Here is a 23,593-nt window from a genome sequence, read left to right on the forward strand (position 1 = left end):
CGGTTCTATCAAACAATACCATCAAGACCTTCACAGAGACCTGCTGCCAGTGCAACCCCCTTGGCAGCGAGGTTGTTATTTTTGTTTCACAAATAATAAAGAAAAAGGTGGCAAATGTGTTGCCAGATTCAGAAACATGACTGCTTTAGTATGTAGGACTGCAGCTCTCTTTCCCTTATCACCGTGATTTGTTTTCTTATATGGTCTTTAATTAACCTGCTGGGCCTTTATTCTACTACCATTATGCACTGAAGTCATTAGCATGCTCAGACCAAGTATAAGAGTAGAAAAGAGAATCTGGTCCATAAAGCAGTACACAGGTAGTGAGAAGAATGATCTTGAAATTTATGGGAATAGCATGCTTACATTATACAGCCACTAAGGACTCTCCGGGTCTGTTCAATCAAGAATTCGTATTTCTTCTAATCTGTTGATAGCATCATCTGCAATGTTATTTTGTTCTTCATATATGCTGTGATTGTGTTGCCCATCTCTAGAATAAATTGAAAAATAATCTACAAATAGGTTTTCATTTAACTAGTTTTACATGAATAGAAAAAAAAAACACAATAAATGTTAGCATCCTACAAATTATTTGCATCAAAGTATGTAATCATCCTGAGCTCTTTTTAAATGACGCATATGGGTTAGATGCATTAGGGCCCAGCACCTTGACATTCCATCCATTTCAATATAATAAAGCAGTATGACTAATGCAGGCTCATTTTACTGAGCTGACACAAGCCCACACACTAAAAGTTCCTCCTCTTTCTATTGTCACTTAAACAGCCTACGCATCCTTGTGCACACAAATAATAATAATAATAATAATAATAATAATAATAATAATAATAATAATAATACAAACTAAAAAATACATATTTTCTGAGGCAGAAGTACAATACCTAATTATTAGTACTGTTGCTATTTTGAAGTAATTGAACGTGTCTGTATTGTGTCCGTTTCTAGTCCACACACGCCTTGGCTTCCCCTCAGGATAGCTGTGTGGTAATAAATGTTCAGTATTATGCAAATGCAAGCAAGCACGCCTACGCTGTGCATTCCAGCTTAGAAACCCACAGGGCAACTGGATGGCTGTGTAGGTTTGCAATGGGGTTTGAAGTCTTTCTCCTCTAGAACCCTGTCTCAGTATCAGCCCCTGAAGTGAGCTAAGCATGTAGCAGAGGGATGGTCTATGTCAAATTGTGATGATCACTGCCAAGTTTCTAATGGACAGGTGTCAAAACCTCCCTCACAGTTTGGTATTTAAACAGAGTGGTGCTGTTGCTGGCTATCTCTCTAAAGGACACTGAAGTTGTTTGAAGCTGGACACTTAAGTGTGTGGCATCATATTTTCTATGTTTATTTTTCCCTGAGAGTGTAGCTCAAAGACTGGATTACATTAATTTAAGCTCATACCCCTTCTTAGTCAGTGGTCACTCTTAGCTTAGCCCACACCCCTTCTTAAATAGGTGGTCACTCCAGGGCAGTTATATTGAAAGGGGCACCTGCCTAGAAGTCAGTAGTCATCCGAGCTTCCTGTGTTGAACTTTTCACAATAAAATGAATCAAATAAGAAACATGACATCAAGCCAATACATTCATTCAATTAACATATAAAGGGGTTTTGTCATTCAAATTGCCAGAAATTGTTTTGATCCTGACATGAAACTCATAAGTAGTTGGTAGTTATATAACTCCAACACAGCTATGTTACGGTATATATTCCTCCTGTCTATGGGGGACAATTCTATGTCGCTCAGAGGGAGAAGAACTTTTTTCTTTCTTTTTGGAACAGCACTTGTCAATATAGCACCTGAGGGGAGTGGATGGATGCAATCTGTTATTATAGCAGTGATGTGGTGAACTAGATCCTACAAAAAGCTGTTTCATTTGCACTTCTCATTTTAAAGTGGAAACACAAGATCTGTATAACTCCCTAAATTTTGCGTATGATTCTGTGTATCCTTGTAAGGATGTATTCCTGGAAACCTCCAATTCTGATGAGCATTTACACGCAATATTAAGAGAGGGAATAAGCAGACAAGACAATTGTGCAGTTCAACGGCAGAAGCAAAACGACTTTGATTTTAATATGGTGGTTATAGATTGTCCAGGCCTTTGCCTACATCAACCGACACAGACAGGAACCATCAAACGCTTTAGGACATGATTACTCATACTCTGGGATGTCAACAACATTGCCCACTGTTTTCAATAGACAGATCATATGGCTACATGACACATTGCATCACCAGTGGAAGCTAGTCAGTTCATCTGCAGTGCTTCGGGCTAACTGTCCTGCCAACGGCATTGTTTCTTCCTATAAATGATTCATTATTTTTTTTAATGCAAAGCTGTGTAGAAACTTCTGTCATAAAATGAGCCATAATGTTATAATGACAGATAGTCTACATTTCAGGAAATACTTTTTTCTGTTCCATGTTAGATCCAAATGCCCGGGGTACTGGAAACATCTCCCCCACATAAATACCATTCAGCGATTGTCAAGACACTGGGGATGCATTAGTTGAACTTTACTAAGGAGTGATTTTGGTAAAATAATATAATGTGGATTCTTAGAGTGCCTCTTACTTATGAATTAATTAAAAGTTAATAAAACTATAAAGGTGAGAATGGATAGGTTTAATGAATATTGTGCAAAGCACTATGAAAAGAAACTAAACACTTGACATAACACCAGGAGATGAGAAGACAGTTCGTGTATGGATGTGGTATTTGCAAGGATGTGGTATTGTGTATGGATGTTGTATTGTGTATGGGTGTTGTGTTGTGTATGGATGTTGTATTTTGTATGGATGATGTATTGTGTATGGATGTTGTATTGTGTATGGGTATTGTATTGTACATGGGCGTTGTATTGTAGATGGATGTTGTATTGTACATGGATGTGGTATTGTGTATGGGTGTTGTATTGTACATGGGTGTTGTATTGTACATGGATGTGATATGTGCATGGATGTGGTATTGTGTATGGATGCTGTATTGTGGATGGATGTTGTATTGTGTATGGGTGTGGTATTGTGCATGGATGTTGTATTGTGGATGGATGTGGTATTGTGTATGGGTGTAGTATTGTGGATGGATGTTGTATTGTGCATGGATGTTGTATTGTGGATGGATGTGGTATTGTGTATGGATGTGGTATTGTACTCCATGATTGCTTAGCCTTTTTCAAACATAAACATCATTCCCTTGATGACTGTCTCATGAGATATAATTATAAAATGGCTTTGTAACTCTAACCGCTTACTGTTTAGTATAGTTCACATTTATAATAGCATCTTTGTTTAAATACTATGGTATACAGTAAGTCTGTATTTTAAATAAATACCGAATTGGGCAAAAATCAAAAGTTTTGTTGTTGTGGTAAATGCAAGTTCCATTCTACTGTCTTTTTGGAAAAAAGTTCTACTATTTACACAGAAAAAAAATGTTACACCAATGCTAATGCTAATACAAAAGTGCACTAATACTAGAACTGTTTTTTCTACATTTTGACAGTGAGATACCAATCTTCTACACTGCCTATTGGCCTGCCACTTTATTGAACTCCACCCCTATTTGGCTTACAGAATGTACTGTAGGTCAGAGCCTTGTTTATGATATGTGGTTATATATATATGTATGTTGCACAATAATGCACAATAACCCCCCCCCCCCCCCCCCCCCCCCCGTTCAATTGTGTATAATTTGATCGGATTATGCAGCAATGCTTTCACACAGGGCTATGTTGTTTTGGCCCAGTTACTTTCGCAAAAAGCTTTTGTTTTTCAATAGTTGTTTGTTCTATGTTCTATCAGATCAGAAGATATATATATACACATGGCCTTCGGGAAAAGAAACTGCAGTGTCGGCAAGTTTTCATTTGACCGCTCAGTGTTTTGGAAGTGCTGGGATCTGTTTAATAGATTGTAAATGTGCGCTACAATAAACTTGGTACTTATGTCTTTTATTATCCAGTATTAACATCTCACTTGCTGGGAATTTATTTTACTAGCAATTGTTTATTTTGATTAATCTCTTTAAAATCTAAATCCAGGAAGCTCTCTTTAGATCAACATCTATTTCCCACAAGGCCCTGGAGTCTGAGCTGGTATTAGCAGATAGAGCTCACTGGAGACACCCAGCAGTCTTCCTTTGTGGTATCAGTTAACACATTTTAAAGAGTGTATAAAGATCGGGTTTAATGTGTTTATTATTTCTTACCTTTACATATCAGAATCAGTATTTCATTAGAACATATCAACACAATTGGATCATTGGGATATGCAGTTCAGTGTAATACCTAAAGTGCCCGGTACGTACAATCCCATTAAACCTTGGAAAGACCAATCAAATGCATGGTCCATAAAAGGCAACTGGGACCATGCATTTTGGTAGTGTGGAATGCTGATGGGTGAACAAAAGAAGTTGTCTGTAAAAAATAGTTTCTGATGTAGCTTGTTATCTATTCTTCATTTTTTAAAAGCATTCAGAGAATTAAATAATGTAGATGCAGTACAGTAAAAACATACAACTGAAACATTTAATCTCTAGATTCCACATCAACAAAACTCCTACTTCGAAACATCTACCCCTGTATGCCAGTGTCACCTAAATGTAAAGGAGCTTGCAGTTTATCCAACCCACTTAAACACCCCCTCTGAGCTTTATTAGAGAGAGTTAGAATCCTACTTAGGAAAAGCAGGGCCCATATACTACCTGTCTGACTTCGCTGTAGCTCAGACCCGGCCTTCTGATGCAGAGCTCAGCTTTAGCAAGTCCCTAGAGGTTAAGGCTCTCTGCTTCTGCTTGTGGCATTTCTCCATTCTGTGACAAAGCTGTTGCACAGCCATTGCTGTCAGAAGGCATCAACATTATTTGTGAATAATTATCACTGTAGCTCACTCCAAATGTGTTCCCCATGTGTGCCAGGACTCCAAACTAACCTTGGTGTGGGGATTTTGTTTTGTTTTTTTCTCTGTGAAATGCTTGCAAATCTTAATGTGGGGTGAAAATGTACCAGGTGTGATTTCTAATTTTCAGCTAGAAGATCATGCCTTTAGGTTGCTGACGCATATTACTTTTATGGATAGCATGCAATTTTGTAATATGGCCCCCTTGGTCTTCAGGTATATTTTATATATAAATTAAAACTTTGAGTTTAAGGTTAGGATAAGCATTAAGCCATTTTAAACCACTATAAACCCCCAGCCATTGTTGTACAATACTACAGGTTCTGCATGCCATGCAATAAAAGATAGGTATTCACGTCACAAAGCCTCCATAGTGACTATGTTGGTTTATGTTTATAACTGGAAAACCGCAAATATTCTGGCTGACAAGGAATGGCTGTACACAGGGTCACAGCAGGTAAAGTTGAAATCAAAGTAAAAACACATTCATCATCTGTTTCATCATCATGCATTCAAACTAGTGTCAATTGCACTGGATTCAAACGTTGCTGGGAAGCTTTTTCCACTGTGGTGTGCTCCATCTCAAATAGGTGAACCCTATTTGGACATGCAGAACACTGAGGGTTAACCAGAGCTGCCAGGTTGCCATGCTAAGTGTGCACAGGTAACGTTAAACTTGTGGGCTTTTCACAGTTGCTTATTTTGTCTGTACAGAGGCAAAGTCGTGATAATTGAATGGCTGTGAGGAAGTGTGCCAAAAGTATTTGCACAAACTGTATCTGCCAGCTGCCAGTGCTTGTTTTTCAAAAGTACATTTAAAAATAAGGAAATGAAACAAAGCAACTGCCACATAGCAGCATAAAAGCAGTTGGCATGTTGGCTCTGTTCCACTCATTTACAGCCGTCGTTATCGGAGAAGTAGCCCTGTCCTGAGCACAGCATGCAAATACAACCATACAGCAGTGATGGCAATGATATCTTTAGAAAGCAAGGGATCGGAGTGGGGTTTGATGGAGGATAGTGATTGTGCCTGGAGACATGTGGTTTTAACACAGCAACTAATAAGCAATTATAATACAGTGGGAGTATGGTTTAGATAAGGAGCACTGGGTATGAAAATGCATTCATAAATACATTCGTCAGATTGTGTGATTGTATCCAGTTTTACTAAATTTATAGGGACAGGAAAGGAAACCATTTAAGATATTGGGTTGAGAATATTTGTAGCTGTACATATTTTAAAGCATTCACATTCATCACTTGGATAGCTGTTAAATCCATCCAGTCCTGACCTTAGTACTGCTAAGTGGCGATGTATAATGAGCATCTTTGCTTCACTTGTAGCTATACAATCCAGGTATCCAGAGTTCAGTAAAAAGCAGAACTGAGGCAAGACCTGGTTGCTTCACATATCTATTTTCACATTGTAAAATAAATACTGTAGTTCATGCTTTTGAAACTGATGAAAATGTTTAATGAATATCCAGGTTTAAGACCATGACGTCATCTCTCAACACACTAATAGTTTTTTAATACTGCATCCACCTGTCCTGTCCTTCGTGCCAGTCTGCAAGTGCGGTTGTACTGTGTTACTGGTTGCGACCACTAGAGGGAGATCCGAATGGTGAAGAAGTGGAGGTAAAGTGTTACCTTGCTTTCTAAAGAAACACAATTGCTGCAATGTTACAAGCAACATTGTAACCGTTTAAACACAACTGAAGAAAATATAACATATGCATGCCATTAATTAAAATCTCGACAAACAAAAGGTAAACTTTCAAAAGTAGTAATGATTGTATTTGCATTTTGTGATCATAACAACCACATTCCCGAAGAGAGCATAAGAGAACAACGTGTTAAGTACGGGTGTGTGTGTGTTTAATTTTATTTCAAAGTAACTAATAATAATAATAATAATAATAATAATAATAATAATAATAATAATAATAATAATAATAAGCAATGTTCAGCTGTTTGCACGGGGTTAGTACGCTAATGGACTGGGTTATGAGAAAACTAACTTTGCATTAAGATAACAAATTCTATTAAAAACGACTTGTGAAACCTGATAGTTGGTTTATTTAACGTTTCGCTTCACCCACGGGCCACTGTGACTGGGTTAAACTGCGTTGTGGCACTGGCGGTGTTACAGTGCTGCATTTAGCTCCACCTTTATTCTATTTTAATATGTTGGTGTTGTCTCGCAGTGTCTGGCTGTGAAGGCGGAGAGTGAATAAAGATTAAACAGCTGCTGTCAGACTCGTTGTGTGTGTGCGCGCTTGTGTGTGTGTGTGCGCGCTGTGTGTGTGTGTGCGCGCTTGTGTGTGTGTGCGCGCTTGTGTGTGTGTGTGTGTGTGTGTGTGTGTGTGTTTTTAGAAAGAACCGAAACCCGAGAACGTGCGATACTATAATGTTGCCCGTGCACAAAGCTGCTCAATAGCAAGTTGAGAAAAACCGTGGACAGGAAAGGCAATCACCTTGAACTGCTGTGCCATGGGAGGGCAAATAACCCGAAATACCTTGTACGGTAAGAATATATCATATACACCTCTAGGAAATGTAGTGTGTGTACCTTCATGAACAACAAGATTTACATCCGCAGCAGCTGGAGCGACATTTTATACTACTACTACTACTACTACTACTACTACTACTACTACTACTACTAATAATAATAATAATAAATAATAATACTATAATAATATATACTAATAATAATAATTGAAATTTATGTACCTACAATTTACAACTGTGTATATATATATATATATATATATATATATATATATATATATATAATTATATATATATATATATATAAAATTACATTTAGATTGTTAATTGAAATGTGGTATCATTATCCAAATATTGCTCACTATTATGGCAATTGAAAAGTCCAATCCCATCAATACAATGTTCTGTAAATGCTGTCTAGTGATTTGGCTTCATGCTTTACACCCTTCACACAAAACAGATGTGATCCAAAAAGCCAGCAGTGATGAATGAATCAGATGTGCATTTGTACCACCAGTTATTGAAAGAATGATTGGTTTCCAATACGTACCTTTAGCAGTTATTTCAGATTGTATACTGTTGTTGCAGTAATGATAAATAAATACATTCCATTCCATCACCCTTACTGTAGACAGAGTACGGAGTGACTTTTTTTATAATCTTATTCAGTCCTCTCGAATTTACCTTGCATGTGTTTTATTGCATACAAAATTGGCTTCCATATTTTAATTCATGTTTATGTTTTTCTTCTGTATTTTGGAGTGTCTTTCCTTTTGTTCGGTTACATTGGGAGGTGTTGAGTGATGTCATACAGGCATGACATGTCATACAGACAATGGCATTTTTATACGCTGATCGTGTCAGACCGTCTGTCTGCCTGTCTGCCCGTCCATCTGGCTGTCACACTCTACGGGGTGAACAGAATAACTGCCTTGAGTTTGCACCAATGTTAGTTCTTCTCCAGACTTGAATGCTACACACTCATGGCCTCCTACAGACGTGTCGGATTGCATTTGCCTATAAACCGACACATATTGAATTGCACTTGAATATTTTAACCCTATACATGCATCATTCACTTTTGTAAGCAGCCCAAAAGCATTACATCATCACTTTAGTCCATACCCGCCCATGCGCTCTGCTTCATTTATAGCAAGTCCATGCCTGTGAGCATAATGAAGTGTAATCCGCGATCTGTAAAGTATCTTGTATGATTTATGTTAAGTGGTACAACACATGTAGTTATGCATGTCATGTAACTATGTAACTGCCTGTCTGTCACACTCTATATATAGTAGACATGATAACTACATCAGTTTTGCATCCACTCTTCATCAAACATTTATGTTTATTCAACCCTACCCTCCTATGGGGAGCTTGCATGTGACTATAACCTTCCACTTGCTGTGCACTTATTGTGAGATTATGAGGATCCTTCTTATGCAGCTGAACTGGTTTTGAAGGTTATTATTGTCAATTTCATTCTTTATTGTACTTAATTTTAACTATATTTTACTGTCACAAAATTCACAAGAATTGGAGCCCTGTTTGCTTATGAAATGCACAGGTTTATGCTTGATTGTGAAAATATAGGGTTATCAATAAAAGTACCCAGTGTATCATTTAATTATCATTACATAGCTATACATGACACACTGGTTATTTGTTTCTTTTTAGCTGCATATTATATGTGTTTTCTGTGTGATATGCTAATTCACACAATGAAAGTGTTTTGTTAAGCAGGGTGCTCCAGTTTAACGGTACTATTTATAGCAGCTGAACATTAACATAGAAATACATGCATATCACAGGGGAAGCAACCCTATAAAATACAGTCATAAAAGAGTAAAATTGCAACATGTAATTAATTAATTAAAATCATATTCCGATTTGTAAAAACAAATATATATTTTTAAGTACTAGTAATGTACTGTGTTAATAAAATTCTATTTCCATATTATTTTTCAAAAGGTACTGTAATGTAAATCTGTCCTGTTGGTTCAAAAGCGCCCCTAGTGGCAAATTGGAAGTATCTACATTGGAATCAGTACAAGGCAATGTGAGCAATTGTAATGACTTTTATTTTCTATCTTCACTGAATGGAAACACATTTGTCTAATGATTACCACGCCCATTATTACACATGCAGAGATGCATATCCTAGATGACAGAGGGGCAGTGGAGTGGCTGGTACACCACATCTACAGAGAACTGCTCATCCAGTTGTAATGAAAGTTCTTATTCATCACAGTGTAGGTTACAGCGATTTACTTTCATTCACAAGTGATCTTTGGATCAACGAAGGCTATGTCCTGGAAACCAGCTGTCTCAATGTCATTAAAAATGTTGTCTGCAGTACAATAATATATTATATCCATTGAGAATCATTGAATGTGTTTACTCACTGCACATTACATTACATAATTTTTAACCCCCATTTAAATGAATTTTAGATTAATACACAGTGTTGTATGTATACATAGTTGTTATAGTTTGTTTTGTTTTGGATATTTCCCAATGATAACTAACTGCAAAAAAAAAAGGAAGAACATTTCCGTTAGTAAATCATGATAAACATATCCTGAAAAAGATTGAAGACTTCAAATAAAACAATATAAACAATTGTTTACACATGTTTAGAACTGCTATTTGTACACGCAAATACAGTACCATTAATCAGAGTGATTCATGATATTGCTGGAAATAAAATCAAAACCTGTCCTGTAATGCCCCTTTTCACTATTTCAAAAGGTCATTGCTTGTTGTTATAAGCCTGTGAAACATTAACAAACTTTCAAGCACATTTTATAGCAACCAGTTGTAAGGCTGATTTTTTTTTAACATTTTTCTTATAGAGCAACAACTTCACAACAATTTTGATTTAAGGAACTTGGAAATATATTTACCAGTTGCTACAAGGTTTTTTTCTGTTTCACAGCCTTTCTAACCCTTGCAGGTGTTTTTAAGCTTTGTCTTTTGATGCAAAACTAAATAAAGAAAACAAACTAAAGAATTCAGCAGCTTTTGAGGTTGATGTTCTTTCAGGACCCTGGACAGAGATCGGGGTTCTCTACTCCCATGCTCTTGGTTGGGTTGGTAGAGAAGGGAGGTTACATTAACCTTCTAATTATGTCGTAGGGTTCCAATCTGGAATCCCATACCACCTAATACAGTAGCTAAACATTCTATATCATTTAAAGTCTGGGTGGCAAAATGTTGGCATCACATATTGAAAGAGTAATCTCAATTCAACACACAAGGATGTTAACCATTTTTCTGTTTTAGGTTGAAATCTGACCATGCAAAATACATTGTTTGAAAAAACTGCCATCATGAAACATTATATAGCAGACCTTCTGTTGTATTTAGTTATTTAATAATGTCACACTCAATAAGGGGAGACTTCAAAATAATTAATATCTAGATGAGAGAACCCGATGACATTTTCGTTCCAGTAATTTTCATTAGATTCACTGCATGTGTTGATACACCATTTTACATAGTAGGCAGTTACAATAAGCAGCTTCTTCAGAACTTCTGAATTGTGGAAAATATGCATAGGGTTCAAAGTTAGACAAAAACTCCTTAATGAATGGATATTTGCTGTTAATAGTATGGTCAAGTAATAGTCGGGGGTTCCCAGTCCACCAGCATTCATGATCTTATTCTGAAACTGTAGGTATGAAATCAGTTTGTATGCACTAAGTGGCTAGAGTTTCTCGTGTTTATTAACACCAGCAGGAAGTATGTGCTGCATGTGGCTGACAGAATAAGTGAGCCTTGAAGTTTATGGAGCTGCCTTGTAAAGCAAAGTCACGCTGCTAAGCAGAGATAATGCTGCTGGGAACGGGGATATACAGTTTACTCCATTCTGATACAACCTTGATAGGGATTCTTTGGTTAAGAAAGCAGTACAGTGCACTGGTTTTATAAGGGTATAAACTTACATCTTCCCTGGTTGGTGGGTATTTTTGATGAAGCGTAACAGGTGCTTTATGTAACCCCTAGGGCTTATTTTGCCTTTTCTGTATCTGTTATGAGGAGGTATGGTGCTAAGATCATATCTATGTTGTTTATGAAATTTGCTAATCTTCGTGTGTTCACTAGTGAGAATGGAATTTGCACACACAATCCAGATCTGAACTGAGATAAACCGAGCACTGGGAATGCATGTATTTCATTTTAAATAGAGACACTGCTGATTTTATTGGCTTTCCGGCTGTAAACTCAGGGTGATGTTTGCTAAATAATCTGCAGAGCGCATTAGCTTCTTGACAGTTATTGGGTGAATGGTGGAAATTCTTGTCCTTTTAAATGCAAGGGAATGTGTGTTTTCACTCTCAATTAATTTGCTGTGAATGAAGATCTCGTCATTAATCCAGGCTCCTCTGTCATTGATCTTGCATAATGTTCACATCAGGAAAATAATAATAGAAGAAAAACAGAAATGATTGGTTGGAAAATTGCACTTGGTAAGTGACGGGATCAGAAACGATGGGGAACTCTGCCAGAGTGTGACACAACATGTATTCAGTCTTAAAGATTGATTATTAATGTTGGACTAACCGTAGACAAATTATGAGCAGAAAAATCTTTCAGATGATTAACAACAGATGAGCATGTCATCAAAACTGAAATACATGGGTGGCCTTGTCAGATACATTGCAAAATAAGTTTGTGGGCAGAAAAATAAAATACAACTGACATCTATGTGTGGAGGAATGAAAAGGGTCTTCTGGAAGGTATGTGAGCTTCCTTTGATAAGATATTGTTGTGAAGCATGATTCATCCTATGCTATTTAAACAAACTAACTTTAGGTAAGCAAACATTTCAACAGAATTGTCATTTTTAACGGTTTTTGTTGCTGTGCAGTCCATTGTGAAGGTGTGTGACTGTAAACTCTACATATCCTTGAATGGGAGAGTCATACTGATATAAAAGTACAAGAATAAAGACGAGCATAGCAGTTGGACAACAGTGTGCCAAGCTTCATACTGAAAAGCAAATATAATTTAACTCCATCTTAAAGAAATACCATATTATTGCAGGTAATAAAATGTGCACAGCCAAGGGGCTGATAATGGGTGGGTCACCACCTGCCTGCTGTGTGGGGTGTTACCAGTCTTAATGTTCTCAATATGTTTCCGCTGTAAATTTCTAAGGATATCAGTTATGGTTCTAACACAAGCTGTTTGCTAAGTTGCCTAAGCAGTTCTGTGCCAGGCATCCACAAGCCTACTTTCCTTCCTTCGTCTTAATAAATAGCTTGTTAAGAGATCAAACTCCAAAGGTGTTCTTTTTACTACTACTACTACTACATATGTCTCATCACAATCATGAACAAAAAACACTAATATTATCCCTGGGCATTTGTTATGTTAAGGAAAATACCCCCAAATCTCTTCTAAACACCTGAAGCTATTTTTATAGGTAACAATATGTAAATTGTACACATTTCATATTATTATCAACCTGGCCGATTAACTTCTACCCACAATAAAGCAGTTTTTTTATTTTATTTTATTAATTTCTTTACCCTAGATAACCTTGGCACTGTTCAACTAAGACAAAACTAGATTACATATAAATTTTATAAAAGATAAAGCCTATGTCTTCAAATATCTAATTTCAATATCTCGGTCCTGCTCATTTTCCTCTATTTGTATGTGTTGGATGGAGGCATGTGGAAGGGAAGTGACTTGCTCAAGGTCACACAATGACTGAGACAAGATATGAACCCAAGCTGTCACAGAGCTTGATCCTCTTAGCTCTAACTGCTGAGGTTGCTCATATTTACACCTTAGGGAGATAAACTTGCACAGATATAGTCAGTTCTTTACTCATACAGGATCTCTTGTTGCCTGGAATCCCAAAACATATAGTACCAGGCTGAAGCCCTACCTACAGGTTTCTGAAGTCATTTTACTGTACCTTGATGCATCATGACTGATATTGTATACTGTAGTACTGATAATAAAGGTACCTACACCGATTTGCTTTATTGTCATGGGTGAGATGAGGAAAGTGTTTAAAAAGCAAGTACCATCTCTCTATTTCACTGTGTGTATTCTTTTTAAAGCATCTATCTTGATGGTCTGTTATGTCTTTATGCTCATTTTCTGGTTTTGAATGTCTGTTTTCCAGACTTGTAAATTCATCCCATTTGGACAGATCAAATCCCAATATAAGCAGCAAGACCTTTTATTTAGTGTACATCCTTAATATGCTAGCTTTTCAAACGAAACATATGAATTAGAGACAAATGCGTGAGTGACTCTCACAAGTCAGGAAAATTGTGCTTTGGAGAGTTTCTATGAAAAATGAGTCCAAAAAAAGACGGCGAGCAGAAAACTATTAGCTGACATTTTAAAAGGAGGGATGGGAAAGGCTACAGGGACTCACCAAGTCTGCACCTTGCCTTGGAGCTTGGGAACAGAACTACAGGGCTGGGAGTGTAACCCTTCTTTTTATATACCACGTTTGGGAAGCATAGCCAGTGATGGCACAGCAGTGGCTACTTGCATTAACCAATTAGAAGGCACAAACTGTGCATGCTAGTCTCACTGACAGCCAGGAGCTTGAGTGACAAATTGCTAGATACAAGCTATTAGGAAAGTTTTTATCATTTCCACCAAAGTGAAGTGATTGAATCGCAATGACCGCCAGCGGCTCTTGACGCCACTGTTTAAACTCTGGTTTAAAGAAGCAGCACTCGCAGCACAGCCTACTCATCCTCTGTGGTTAATGTGCCAGTGCAGGCCTCAGTTAGACCTCAGGAAGGGAGTGAGTGCCAGACCCCCCCTCCCCCACTGCTCAACCATACAGACGTTCAGAGCAGCAAGCAAAAGCCTGGCTCTTTGGCTGTGCAGTCAGATATAAAATAACAAGCTGGCACAGAGCCGGAAGGATCTGGTATAAAATCTATTTAATGAACAGAAGGTTCCTAGTTTATTATTATTAGTACCCTTGGTTTTAATTTCCAAGTTGAGCTACCTGGTACATTTAAGAATAAAAGTAGCTACACTGTAACAGGGTTTTTTTTTTTTTTTTTTTTTTTTTTTACAGATATGCTCTAAAATTATAGAACCACTTACTTTGGAGACATGTAAATCTTTGTGCATTAATAATACTGTCTGATACATATATTTTTCAAATTCTGTGATGAAGATAATTAGAAGTAACAAGTATGTGTTGACTCAGTTGCCAGCCTCTTTCTGAGAGAGACATGCGATTATTCTGTTCTGTTCGCATCACCAATTCTCTGATACCAAAGTCAGTCATACAGTTACAATAAGTTACTTCTGTTCATTAAACAGACTGAGGGTATTCCCCCAGTGCTGAGCTATTAAGGCAAAGCTTTCTGCTCTATTCTCTTAGCAGTAGAGACATGACTATGCAGTATCCCTGTGCTATTATTGATTGTCAGAGCAGCATGCATGTCATTTGTATAAGGATAATAGACAGACATATGATTCTTGGATATATTTCAGCTAATGATTGAATGTATAGAACATGTTTAGCATTGTACATGTTTGGCTATTTTTAACATCTGTAATGTCAGAAAATAGCTTGTATAGATTCCAGAAAAAAAAAAAAAAACATTAATGACTTTTTTATAACAACCATAAGTTATTTTTTCCACTGTATAATAGAACATGAGAGAGTTGTGGATATAATTCCTCATACATTTAGCTTTAATATGAAAAAAAAATAAATAAATAAAATACCTTGGGTAGATCTGGCTGTAAGAAATGTATATGACTACTGTCTAACATGAGCATAGAAACTTTTATGTTGAGGAGAGCAGAGTACAAGAACAGCACTTGTACCCATGGTTAGAGAAGTATTGAAGATCTCACTACTTCAAACATTGCTGAACAAATAAATGCAGCCACCTATTACACTCCCTATACTGTACTGTAGCTGCACTGAGAACCTCTGCTCAGGTCGCCAGTGCTTGCACTTGCCCCTGGTAGAGGCACAATATTTACTCACCCATTTAGAGCCATGCCTGTTGGTGGCAGACAGATGGGAGCGGTAGAAGGATAAGCACTAATGTGCCTGACCTACATAACAGCCATCTAACTTTAAACTCGGAGATGCTGAAAAAGAATTGAAAGCCCCAGCAAGTCTTTTGCAGAGCTGCTTGGTTGCTTTCATGAATGATGTGAAAATTGGAAACCTTGTGTCTCCATCCCTCTTCCATCCATCTATAAAACACTGAAAGATCAATTAGGGTATTTTATCTTAGGACATGGGGGCAGTAATGCACTCAAACCTTTTATTTTATTTTTTTTTAACTCACTTGTCCCAGTCCTGTTCAAGTCAAGGTCACCTTTTTATGAATGATTTTGACTTATGTTGCTCAAACTTTCCCCATATAGCTTTTCATCTAAATTCTGTACATTAGATGCTAACTTAGATTTCCTATCACCAAAAGGTCTTGTCAGGTTCATGTTAGCTATGTTTGCTCCATACTAAACTATACATTTGAAGGTTCTCTCATAACCTGCTGGAATGGTAATGGGCAGGAAATTAACCATCCACTGTGTTCAGTTAATTCAACAGAACACCAACTTGGACTTAAATTAGCAAGAATTGGATTTAAGCTCTCCAAAAAGGCCTGATTCTAGCTTTTGATGCAACAACGTATAATCTGTGCCTCCGTTTCTTTCCAGATTCCCTTGGTGGGTCATTCCCAGCCACCTCACACCGATGTCATCACAAGCCCAAGCGCTGCCCACCGATCCAGCAGCGCGGGGGGTTCCCTGTCAACCCTCTGCTCTTCCACCCCAATGCCAAGGGCTCGCAGATCACCATGGACCTGTCCCTGAAGACTGTCAAGAGGCAGGCAAGCTTCTGTAATGCCATCACCTTCAGCAACCGACCCGTGGTGCTTTATGAGCAGGTCAGACTCAAGGTATGGAAAGGTTTCATTAAAAACAATCATACCTGTAAAATCCTATTGTCTTTGTACCCATCTGTTGTACATAGTGAGGACACATAGGCTGCTGCTACAAGTTGCAATAAAATGAAAGCTTCCAAACAGTGGAGCCAATGAATTACACAATATAAAGTGGAAACAGAACCCTGGTGTTTTTAAAACACTTCAAGATCAAATAAAAATCAGGTTTGATGTTTGGTGCAGTGCTGTTTGCTGTGTTTGTTTCAGTTTCTTGGCTTTGAAATAGCCACAGTTCACAAAAGTAATATTTTCCATACGATTTCTGTGGTTGCAGAGTAATGATTTGAACCACAAGACACTGAGCGGGTGCTAAAAGTACAGCTTCCATGAACAACCCTGTTCTGTTACCCATGCTTTTGTCTTTTCCTTCTGGCAGATCACCAAGAAGCAATTATGCTGGAGCGGGGCTTTGAGACTGGGATTCACTGCCAAGGACCCATCTCGGATTAACCCGGACACTCTTCCTAAATACGCCTGCCCAGACCTGGTGTCCCAGAGTGGCTTCTGGGCCAAGGCCCTGCCTGAGGAGTTTGCCAACGAGGGCAATGTCGTCGGTTTCTGGGTGGACAAGAAGGGCCGGGTTTTCTACCGGGTCAACGACTCCAGTCCCATGCTCTTCTTCAGTGGAGTCCGGACCACCGATCCACTCTGGGCGCTAATAGATGTATATGGGCTGACTCGAGGGGTGCAGCTGCTTGGTAAGTAGGACAGAAAACAAATCACAACTGTGGGAACACAGGGCTTTAATAACCCTCTTTATTTGTTTATTCTAATTTACTGTATAGCTTCCAAATACAATGGAGTTCAAGGGGGTTGTTTTATTATGAAATTGGTGACAATGGGATGCTGATAATGTTGATGATAATCTGAAGTATCGCAGTAAGAGTGTAGTTGATTACATACACACTGTGCCATGTACTATACACAGTGCTGAAGGCATTAAAAAAAACTGCTTGCTTTTTTCATGTCGCAGTTGTCGAGAATCCCAATTTGCCCTAAAAACTTGGCAGCAGTAGCTACACTGACAGATGAGCATGGGAAAATGTTGATAAGAAAGCAAAATTAGGGTTCCATGTGTAAAGTAAAGCGTTCAGGGCAAAGCAGAGCCAAGTCAGGCCTTACATTTAGTTGTGACTCATGGGAATAATTGAATTTGCTTTGATCACAAACACTAAAATATGTTCTTTTACACAGATAGGACTTCTTAATGAGAAACTATCAGTAATCTACACAGGGAATGCTGGCTGTGATGACGATACAGAGGCAGTGCCTCTCAGTAATCTACACAGGGAATGCTGGCTGTGATGACGATACAGAGGCAGTGCCTCTCAGTAATCTACACAGGGAATGCTGGCTGTGATTACGATACAGAGGCAGTGCATATTGTACAGCAGGCTTTGCTATTGTTTTGGCACAGTCAGTGTTATGCTGGGAAAAAATCACTGAGTCTTTGCTATGTTCTTCAGCAACCTACGCTGGCAAGAAGCTAAACACACTGCATTCTTCTCGTTGTTTGAAATGACTTGAAATAATTGCATTATCTTTTAAAAGTTCCGTCTTTAAGAAGGCAGAAAATTGGGAGAACACATCGCAGCATCCATTTTTAAGAGAGCTGCACTGAAGCATCCTTTCTTCGGTCCTGGCAAGCAATTATGTTCGATATAAACAGTAAGATAATATTAAAGGATTCAGCACAGGAACATGTTTTAGCCTAATCCCCTCAGTCATGGTTGGCAGAACCTTAAAAAAGTAGACAGCAGTCCTTCCGTGTAATAGAGGAGATGCATCATCCCTTACAGGTCCCACACACATCAATGTATATATAAGGCAATCTGTGTGTTCATATATTATATATATATATATATATATATATATATATATATATATATATATATATATATATATATATATATATATATTGTTTTTGTTTTTATTGTTGTTTTTTTTTTTTTGTTTGTTTGTTTGATTTTTTTCCCAAAAAATTGTTAACTTGTTATGATATATTCAGAAAAAAAGGGATGCAAATTTAGGACTGGAGTTTCAGTTTAAGAAACTCGTCTCAGTGTGTCAGTAAACGAACACTGTGCACTTAACTATATACCTGGCAGTAAAACTGTTGTATTGTGTGGCATGCAATATTTTAAGCAATTAGTAGCCTTTTAAATATCCTAGAGAAATAAGCTAAAGGGTTTTATAGTCATAGGCTTTGATAAAATTATTTGTTTAATAACAGTTTATGGAGGTTCACCTTGGTTTAGCCAGCCATATAGCAAGAAGCAACATATACAAGTTTACCACAATATTTTTGCCTGCCATTTTTGCAGTTTTACAATGCCCATGGTTATACTATGCATTTACCATAGTTTATCTTGTTTTATTATTAATATCCTTCACTATAATTCTTCACAGTGCTTAACCTTGCTTTAACTATACTTTGCTATGCTTTTACTATTTTAAACTTGTATAAAGGTATCTTCCCTTCAGCTGTGGAAACTTAGTGTATACCAGGATCAGCTATCACAAAATAAACTGCACTGTAGCTGTATGTTTGTGTGTGTGTGTGTGTGTGTGTGTGTGTGTGTGTGTGTGTGTGTGTGTGTGTGTGCGAGTTGCACATGATTGGGAATTTCTGCCAGCGAATTTCAAGGAACTGTCACAGGGATTTAATCACGGAATCTGGGAAGCATTGTTGTAGTCTCTCTCAGTAATGTAGTAAGAGTCACATGTTCTGTACATAGCTTTACTTAACCTCATTTCATGCTGTGCCAGTGGCTTCTCCCAAATCTCTCGAAGGATATGTTGTGTGCAATTCATTAGGTGCTGAGTTTAACTATCTAAAGGTCACTGCCCTTGCAGGCTGAAGCGGTGACACACTGTTTTGTTCCTAGAATGTCTATTAGAAATTATAGATGAATGCTTGCAACATTGCAAAACAACTCAAATTTACATGTAATAAAGTATGAGGTGCAATACACGTGACAGACAGGGTAAGGGTGCTACACTGTCTGTGGTTTTCTCTCTGTTAGGCTGTTTCTATAGCTGCTAATGGTAAATATATGCATAGAGTGAGTGTTTTGATTACAGATACAGTTCTGGTTTAATCAATACCTCAGCCAGTTACAGCCACATCTAATTATTACAAACATGCATGCTGAAAAGTGAATGTTACTCTTATTCAACAGATACCTGGGTCACTAGTTTGCCATAGTGCTTAGACATTTATACAGTACAGTGTGTGAATGCTTTCCAAAGAGACCCTGCCCCATCCTTGATGGACTATAACTGCAGTTAATGTGTATTCAATTGAAAGCAATCACTGCAGTTAGACTGAAGTTTTACTGTATTGTAATTGTAGAATAAAGCATATACAGTAGTTATAGTTATAATGCTGTTGTTCTATACTCATGACAGTAACAGTGTTTTCAAGTTGGTGCATGCATGTTTTATGTTGGCGTAGCCTTTCCTACCATTACACTGTTTTGAAGTAAAAAAGAGGGTTTCTTTTTATCTAGCTTATTTCCAGAGTTAGCAAACCTGATTATGAATGCTGGAGGTGCATCTTTATTACAACTTCAAGTAGTATGTCATTTTGTGACGAGTCCTGCTGTAGTGTAAATTGGGTAAAACACCACACACTTGTAGGTTCCAAAATCCCATTGGATATTACTGCAGTATATTTTCAGAACCATTTTCATGTGCATGTTACGTCATGCAGTTGTTTTGCCATGTTTGCTTCATTCTAATCAGAGCTAATGCCTGCCAGTTTGTTTCAGACCATGCTGCCAAACCTGATCTGCTGTTTCACGCACCTGTAAAGATTTTCCATAAACAACCCGCAGCTCAGCCTTCGCTTCCTATTCGCATCAAAGCTTTATAAGCCCTGCTTGGTACGATGTGACTCTATTACCTTACTGATTTGCCTAATGTAATCCCAGTTCTGGTTCTGCTATGCTTGGTAGCATTCCTTTCGGCGTAGATTTCCCCTTTCCCTTCTTCAGTTGTGTTAAAAATGTCTATTCGGTCTATTTCACTGGTAAATGGGTCTTGCAATGTGGTTTAACAGTAAAATCTAAATTAAATTAGCCAGGTCTATTTTACAGTATAGTGGGGAAAGGGTCCAAAGTTGGTTACAATCTGAAACAACCTTACTCTGACTAAGTTACAATTTAAGATAATATCAATCACCAGATTCAACTAGTTGCCTATTTTAAGGAAGCGCAGGCAAACAAACATAAAATGTAATAAATGGGAATTGAACCATTGACCTTGAGAAGTATTCTCAAGTGTGCTTCCAAGCAGACAGAAGGAGCATCCCTCTTAATACATGGATTAATATAGCACATACTGTATTTTGCAGGGTCATCATATTCTCTCCTCACATAGACCATGAAAGCAGACAGATGTCAGCAAACAGCTTGCAGGCTGCTGAGATCAAAGACATTCCTCCAGGCATATTGATTTACATTTCTGGGTTTGGAAGTGACCCCAGCATCAGGACAGATCCTCCTTAAATTACTTGTGTATCCAACTTAAATTACTGGTGAATCTAGGATAGTTTTAAAAGACGTTTACCTTATAAGCCCACATTGAAAATATCCTCTTTGTAGGTTTTTCCCCAAAAAGCTAAAACTGCTTTTTAGGAATGAAAATCAAAATAATTTCCTAAACAAATACTTGTTCATTATGTAGGGTGTGTTTTGGCTTTTTTAATTTTTTTTTTTTAAATTATGTTTCAGAGATGCAGTATTATATTTGTCATACCTGTTAAATCTTAGGATCTAGCTGCTGTTGCTGGAATCATTCCATTGAGGTGGGATTACAGTCCATAGCTCTTATTATTTTCCACCCACACATGAAAGATTATTTTGTGTTTTGCTGTATTGAAGTTTGTGTCACTTTCCAGCAGTAGATGTCTCAGGGTGCTTTGCATTCTCCTAAGGGTGGCCCCTGAATGTGGTCTGGGATTAATCTGAAGCCGGGGCTGGTGCTGCTGGTGAAGTATAGGCAGAGAAACGATGTGCCGCTATATAAAAGGGATCACTAAATGAATCTGAGCTAAATTAAAATGCCCCCGGAGATTGAAAGCCATCAATGCAACAGAGCAATTAAACAATCATTAAATTACTGCCTGCTATCTGCCACATGTTGCAAATGGCAATGTTGTGCAGCTTAGTTTTTTCTAGAATGACGCTTACTGGTCTTAAGGGTGCTAGTTTTAGACAGGAATATTCCACAAAAACAATAACAACAACAAGCAGAACAGAATGGGATTGTTTGCATTGATATTATAGTGGCTTTCTATTACTATTTTCAGTTCACAAGCCAAAACATTAAAAAATAAATAAATAAATAAACATCTGAAGGGCAGTGAAAGCTCATTAAAAACATGTTTTGAGATCAGTTCATAATATTTATATTATTTATATAGATATGTTTTGCTTTTAATTTCTGCTTACCTAGCTCCCTAAATGTGAAATGTGCCCATATCATTTAATGTTTGTACTATGACCAAAAGGAGATTTTTTTTCTTAAATCAGTATTTTCAATTGTCATTCCTTTTTTGCCAGTTGTCTTTACTGGCAGTTTCTACTGTTTATTTATAAGGGAAATAAAAATGATTGTGGAATGTAGTTTCTTGTAGGTGTACCAGTTTTTCTCCATGGACATGTTTTCATGTAAATGTCATAGCGGGGCAAGGACTGATGGATGAGAGGCTGTGGAGTTTGTTTATGTCTTTCTGGAGATTACCTTGGAGACAGCTTTGTCATAACAATGCATCAGTTCAGCTGTGGTGCTGTCAATTATGGCGCTAAAGAAAGTGTTAATTTCATGTAAAGGGAATGTAAACATGTCAAAAGAATATAAAACATATGGTCTCAATCAAGGGCATGGCTATGAATCGATGAAACCAGGCTGACAGATACATACAGTGTTTTAATATGATATCCATTATGCACGGTACAGGCAAGAGGCGCGTCTCACAAGCTAAACAAGGTGAGTATGTGATAGTGTTTGATTTGTATTTATTGTTCAGATTCAATTAAGGTTTTTATTATTTCATAAACATGGTCTATAACGGGTCAGATCAATCTGGCTGACAATGTCACTATGTCTCTGGAAGGATAGGAGTATGTTGCTGTAAAAGCTTAGCAATACTACAGTAGTGTACAGGAGAGATAGGGAGTGTATCTGCTGTAACCACAAAGGCAATGATGTTATTGCATGACTGTGTGCAGCCTTGCACTTCATTGTCACTCCCGATAAAGCACCTTATCTGTGATAAATGAAGACAGTGGCCACCAGCTGATTCCTTAAATTCTCCTGTGAATTTAAAGAATGTCTGGGTTGGTAAATTTGCTAAATAATGAGATAGTAAACTAGCATTTTTGATAAGGCAATGTAATTTAAACTGATAAAAAATATGGGACTTTAATTGGAAATATCCTACATTTAAATATGTATTATATGCTGTATATTACAAATCACGTAGGAATGTTACTGGTTACTGGTTCATGGCTAATGCATCTGAAAATATTCTGCCCTTTAATATTCTTGCCAGGATAGAAACATTTTGCTTGAGGCCAGATGCTATCAGTAAGTTTACAATAGCAGAGTAACCAATCACTTTTGGCAAACCAAGAAATAGTTACTGGTACTCATTTATTGCAATTACTGTAATTATAATAATATAAAAACAAACAGAGTCCAATGTCTTACACAATTTCAGGAATATTTCCTTAGAATGCATTGACATTCTTGGATACACCCAAGGTCAATTAAGGCTTTTTTTTTTTTTTTATCTACTGTACATTTCAATTGGATCAGCCTGTTCCTGGAATTCAGAGAGTAATAAACCCACATAGGTTGGCAGTGGTTGAATTTGAAGCAGCGACCTTGCAATACCAAGAGTAGGCATCTTGGTGCTTGAGCTTGAGCAGGGTTGTGTCTTGTATGGGAGTATTGGTTTCTCCAGCATGGTGGTAGAGGCAGAGTCACTGGGCTATTGGACAGCATGGCGGTAGAGGCAGAGTCACTGGGCTATTGGATAGCATAGTGGTAGCGGTGGAGTCACTGGCCTATTGGACAGCATGGCAATAGAGGCGGAGTCACTGGGCTATTGGACAGCATGGTGGTAGAGGCAGAGTCACTGGGCTATTGGATAGCATGTGGTAGAGGTGGAGTCACTGGCCTATT

At 37.7% G+C, this 23,593-nt stretch overlaps 1 protein-coding gene across 2 annotated transcripts in view; it reads left to right on the forward strand.

Moving 5' to 3' along the window:
* Window positions 1-23,593, forward strand: part of LOC121325445 (E3 ubiquitin-protein ligase NEURL1-like) — a 54,954-nt gene that overhangs the window by 16,875 nt on the left and 14,486 nt on the right. The window contains exons 1-3 of one of the 2 annotated variants that reach the window (XM_041267921.1): window positions 7,316-7,446; window positions 16,113-16,354; window positions 16,776-17,097. In XM_041267921.1, the coding sequence (XP_041123855.1) occupies window positions 7,413-7,446; window positions 16,113-16,354; window positions 16,776-17,097 (598 nt within the window). In that variant the 5' untranslated portion in view covers window positions 7,316-7,412. Of the gene's footprint in view, window positions 1-7,315; window positions 7,447-16,112; window positions 16,355-16,775; window positions 17,098-23,593 lie in introns of those variants that run through there. The other variant, XM_041267920.1, reaches the window with a different exon arrangement.

This window comes from Polyodon spathula, chromosome 13 (genome assembly GCF_017654505.1).
Source record: "Polyodon spathula isolate WHYD16114869_AA chromosome 13, ASM1765450v1, whole genome shotgun sequence".
In the NCBI taxonomy this organism is placed as follows: domain Eukaryota; kingdom Metazoa; phylum Chordata; class Actinopteri; order Acipenseriformes; family Polyodontidae; genus Polyodon; species Polyodon spathula.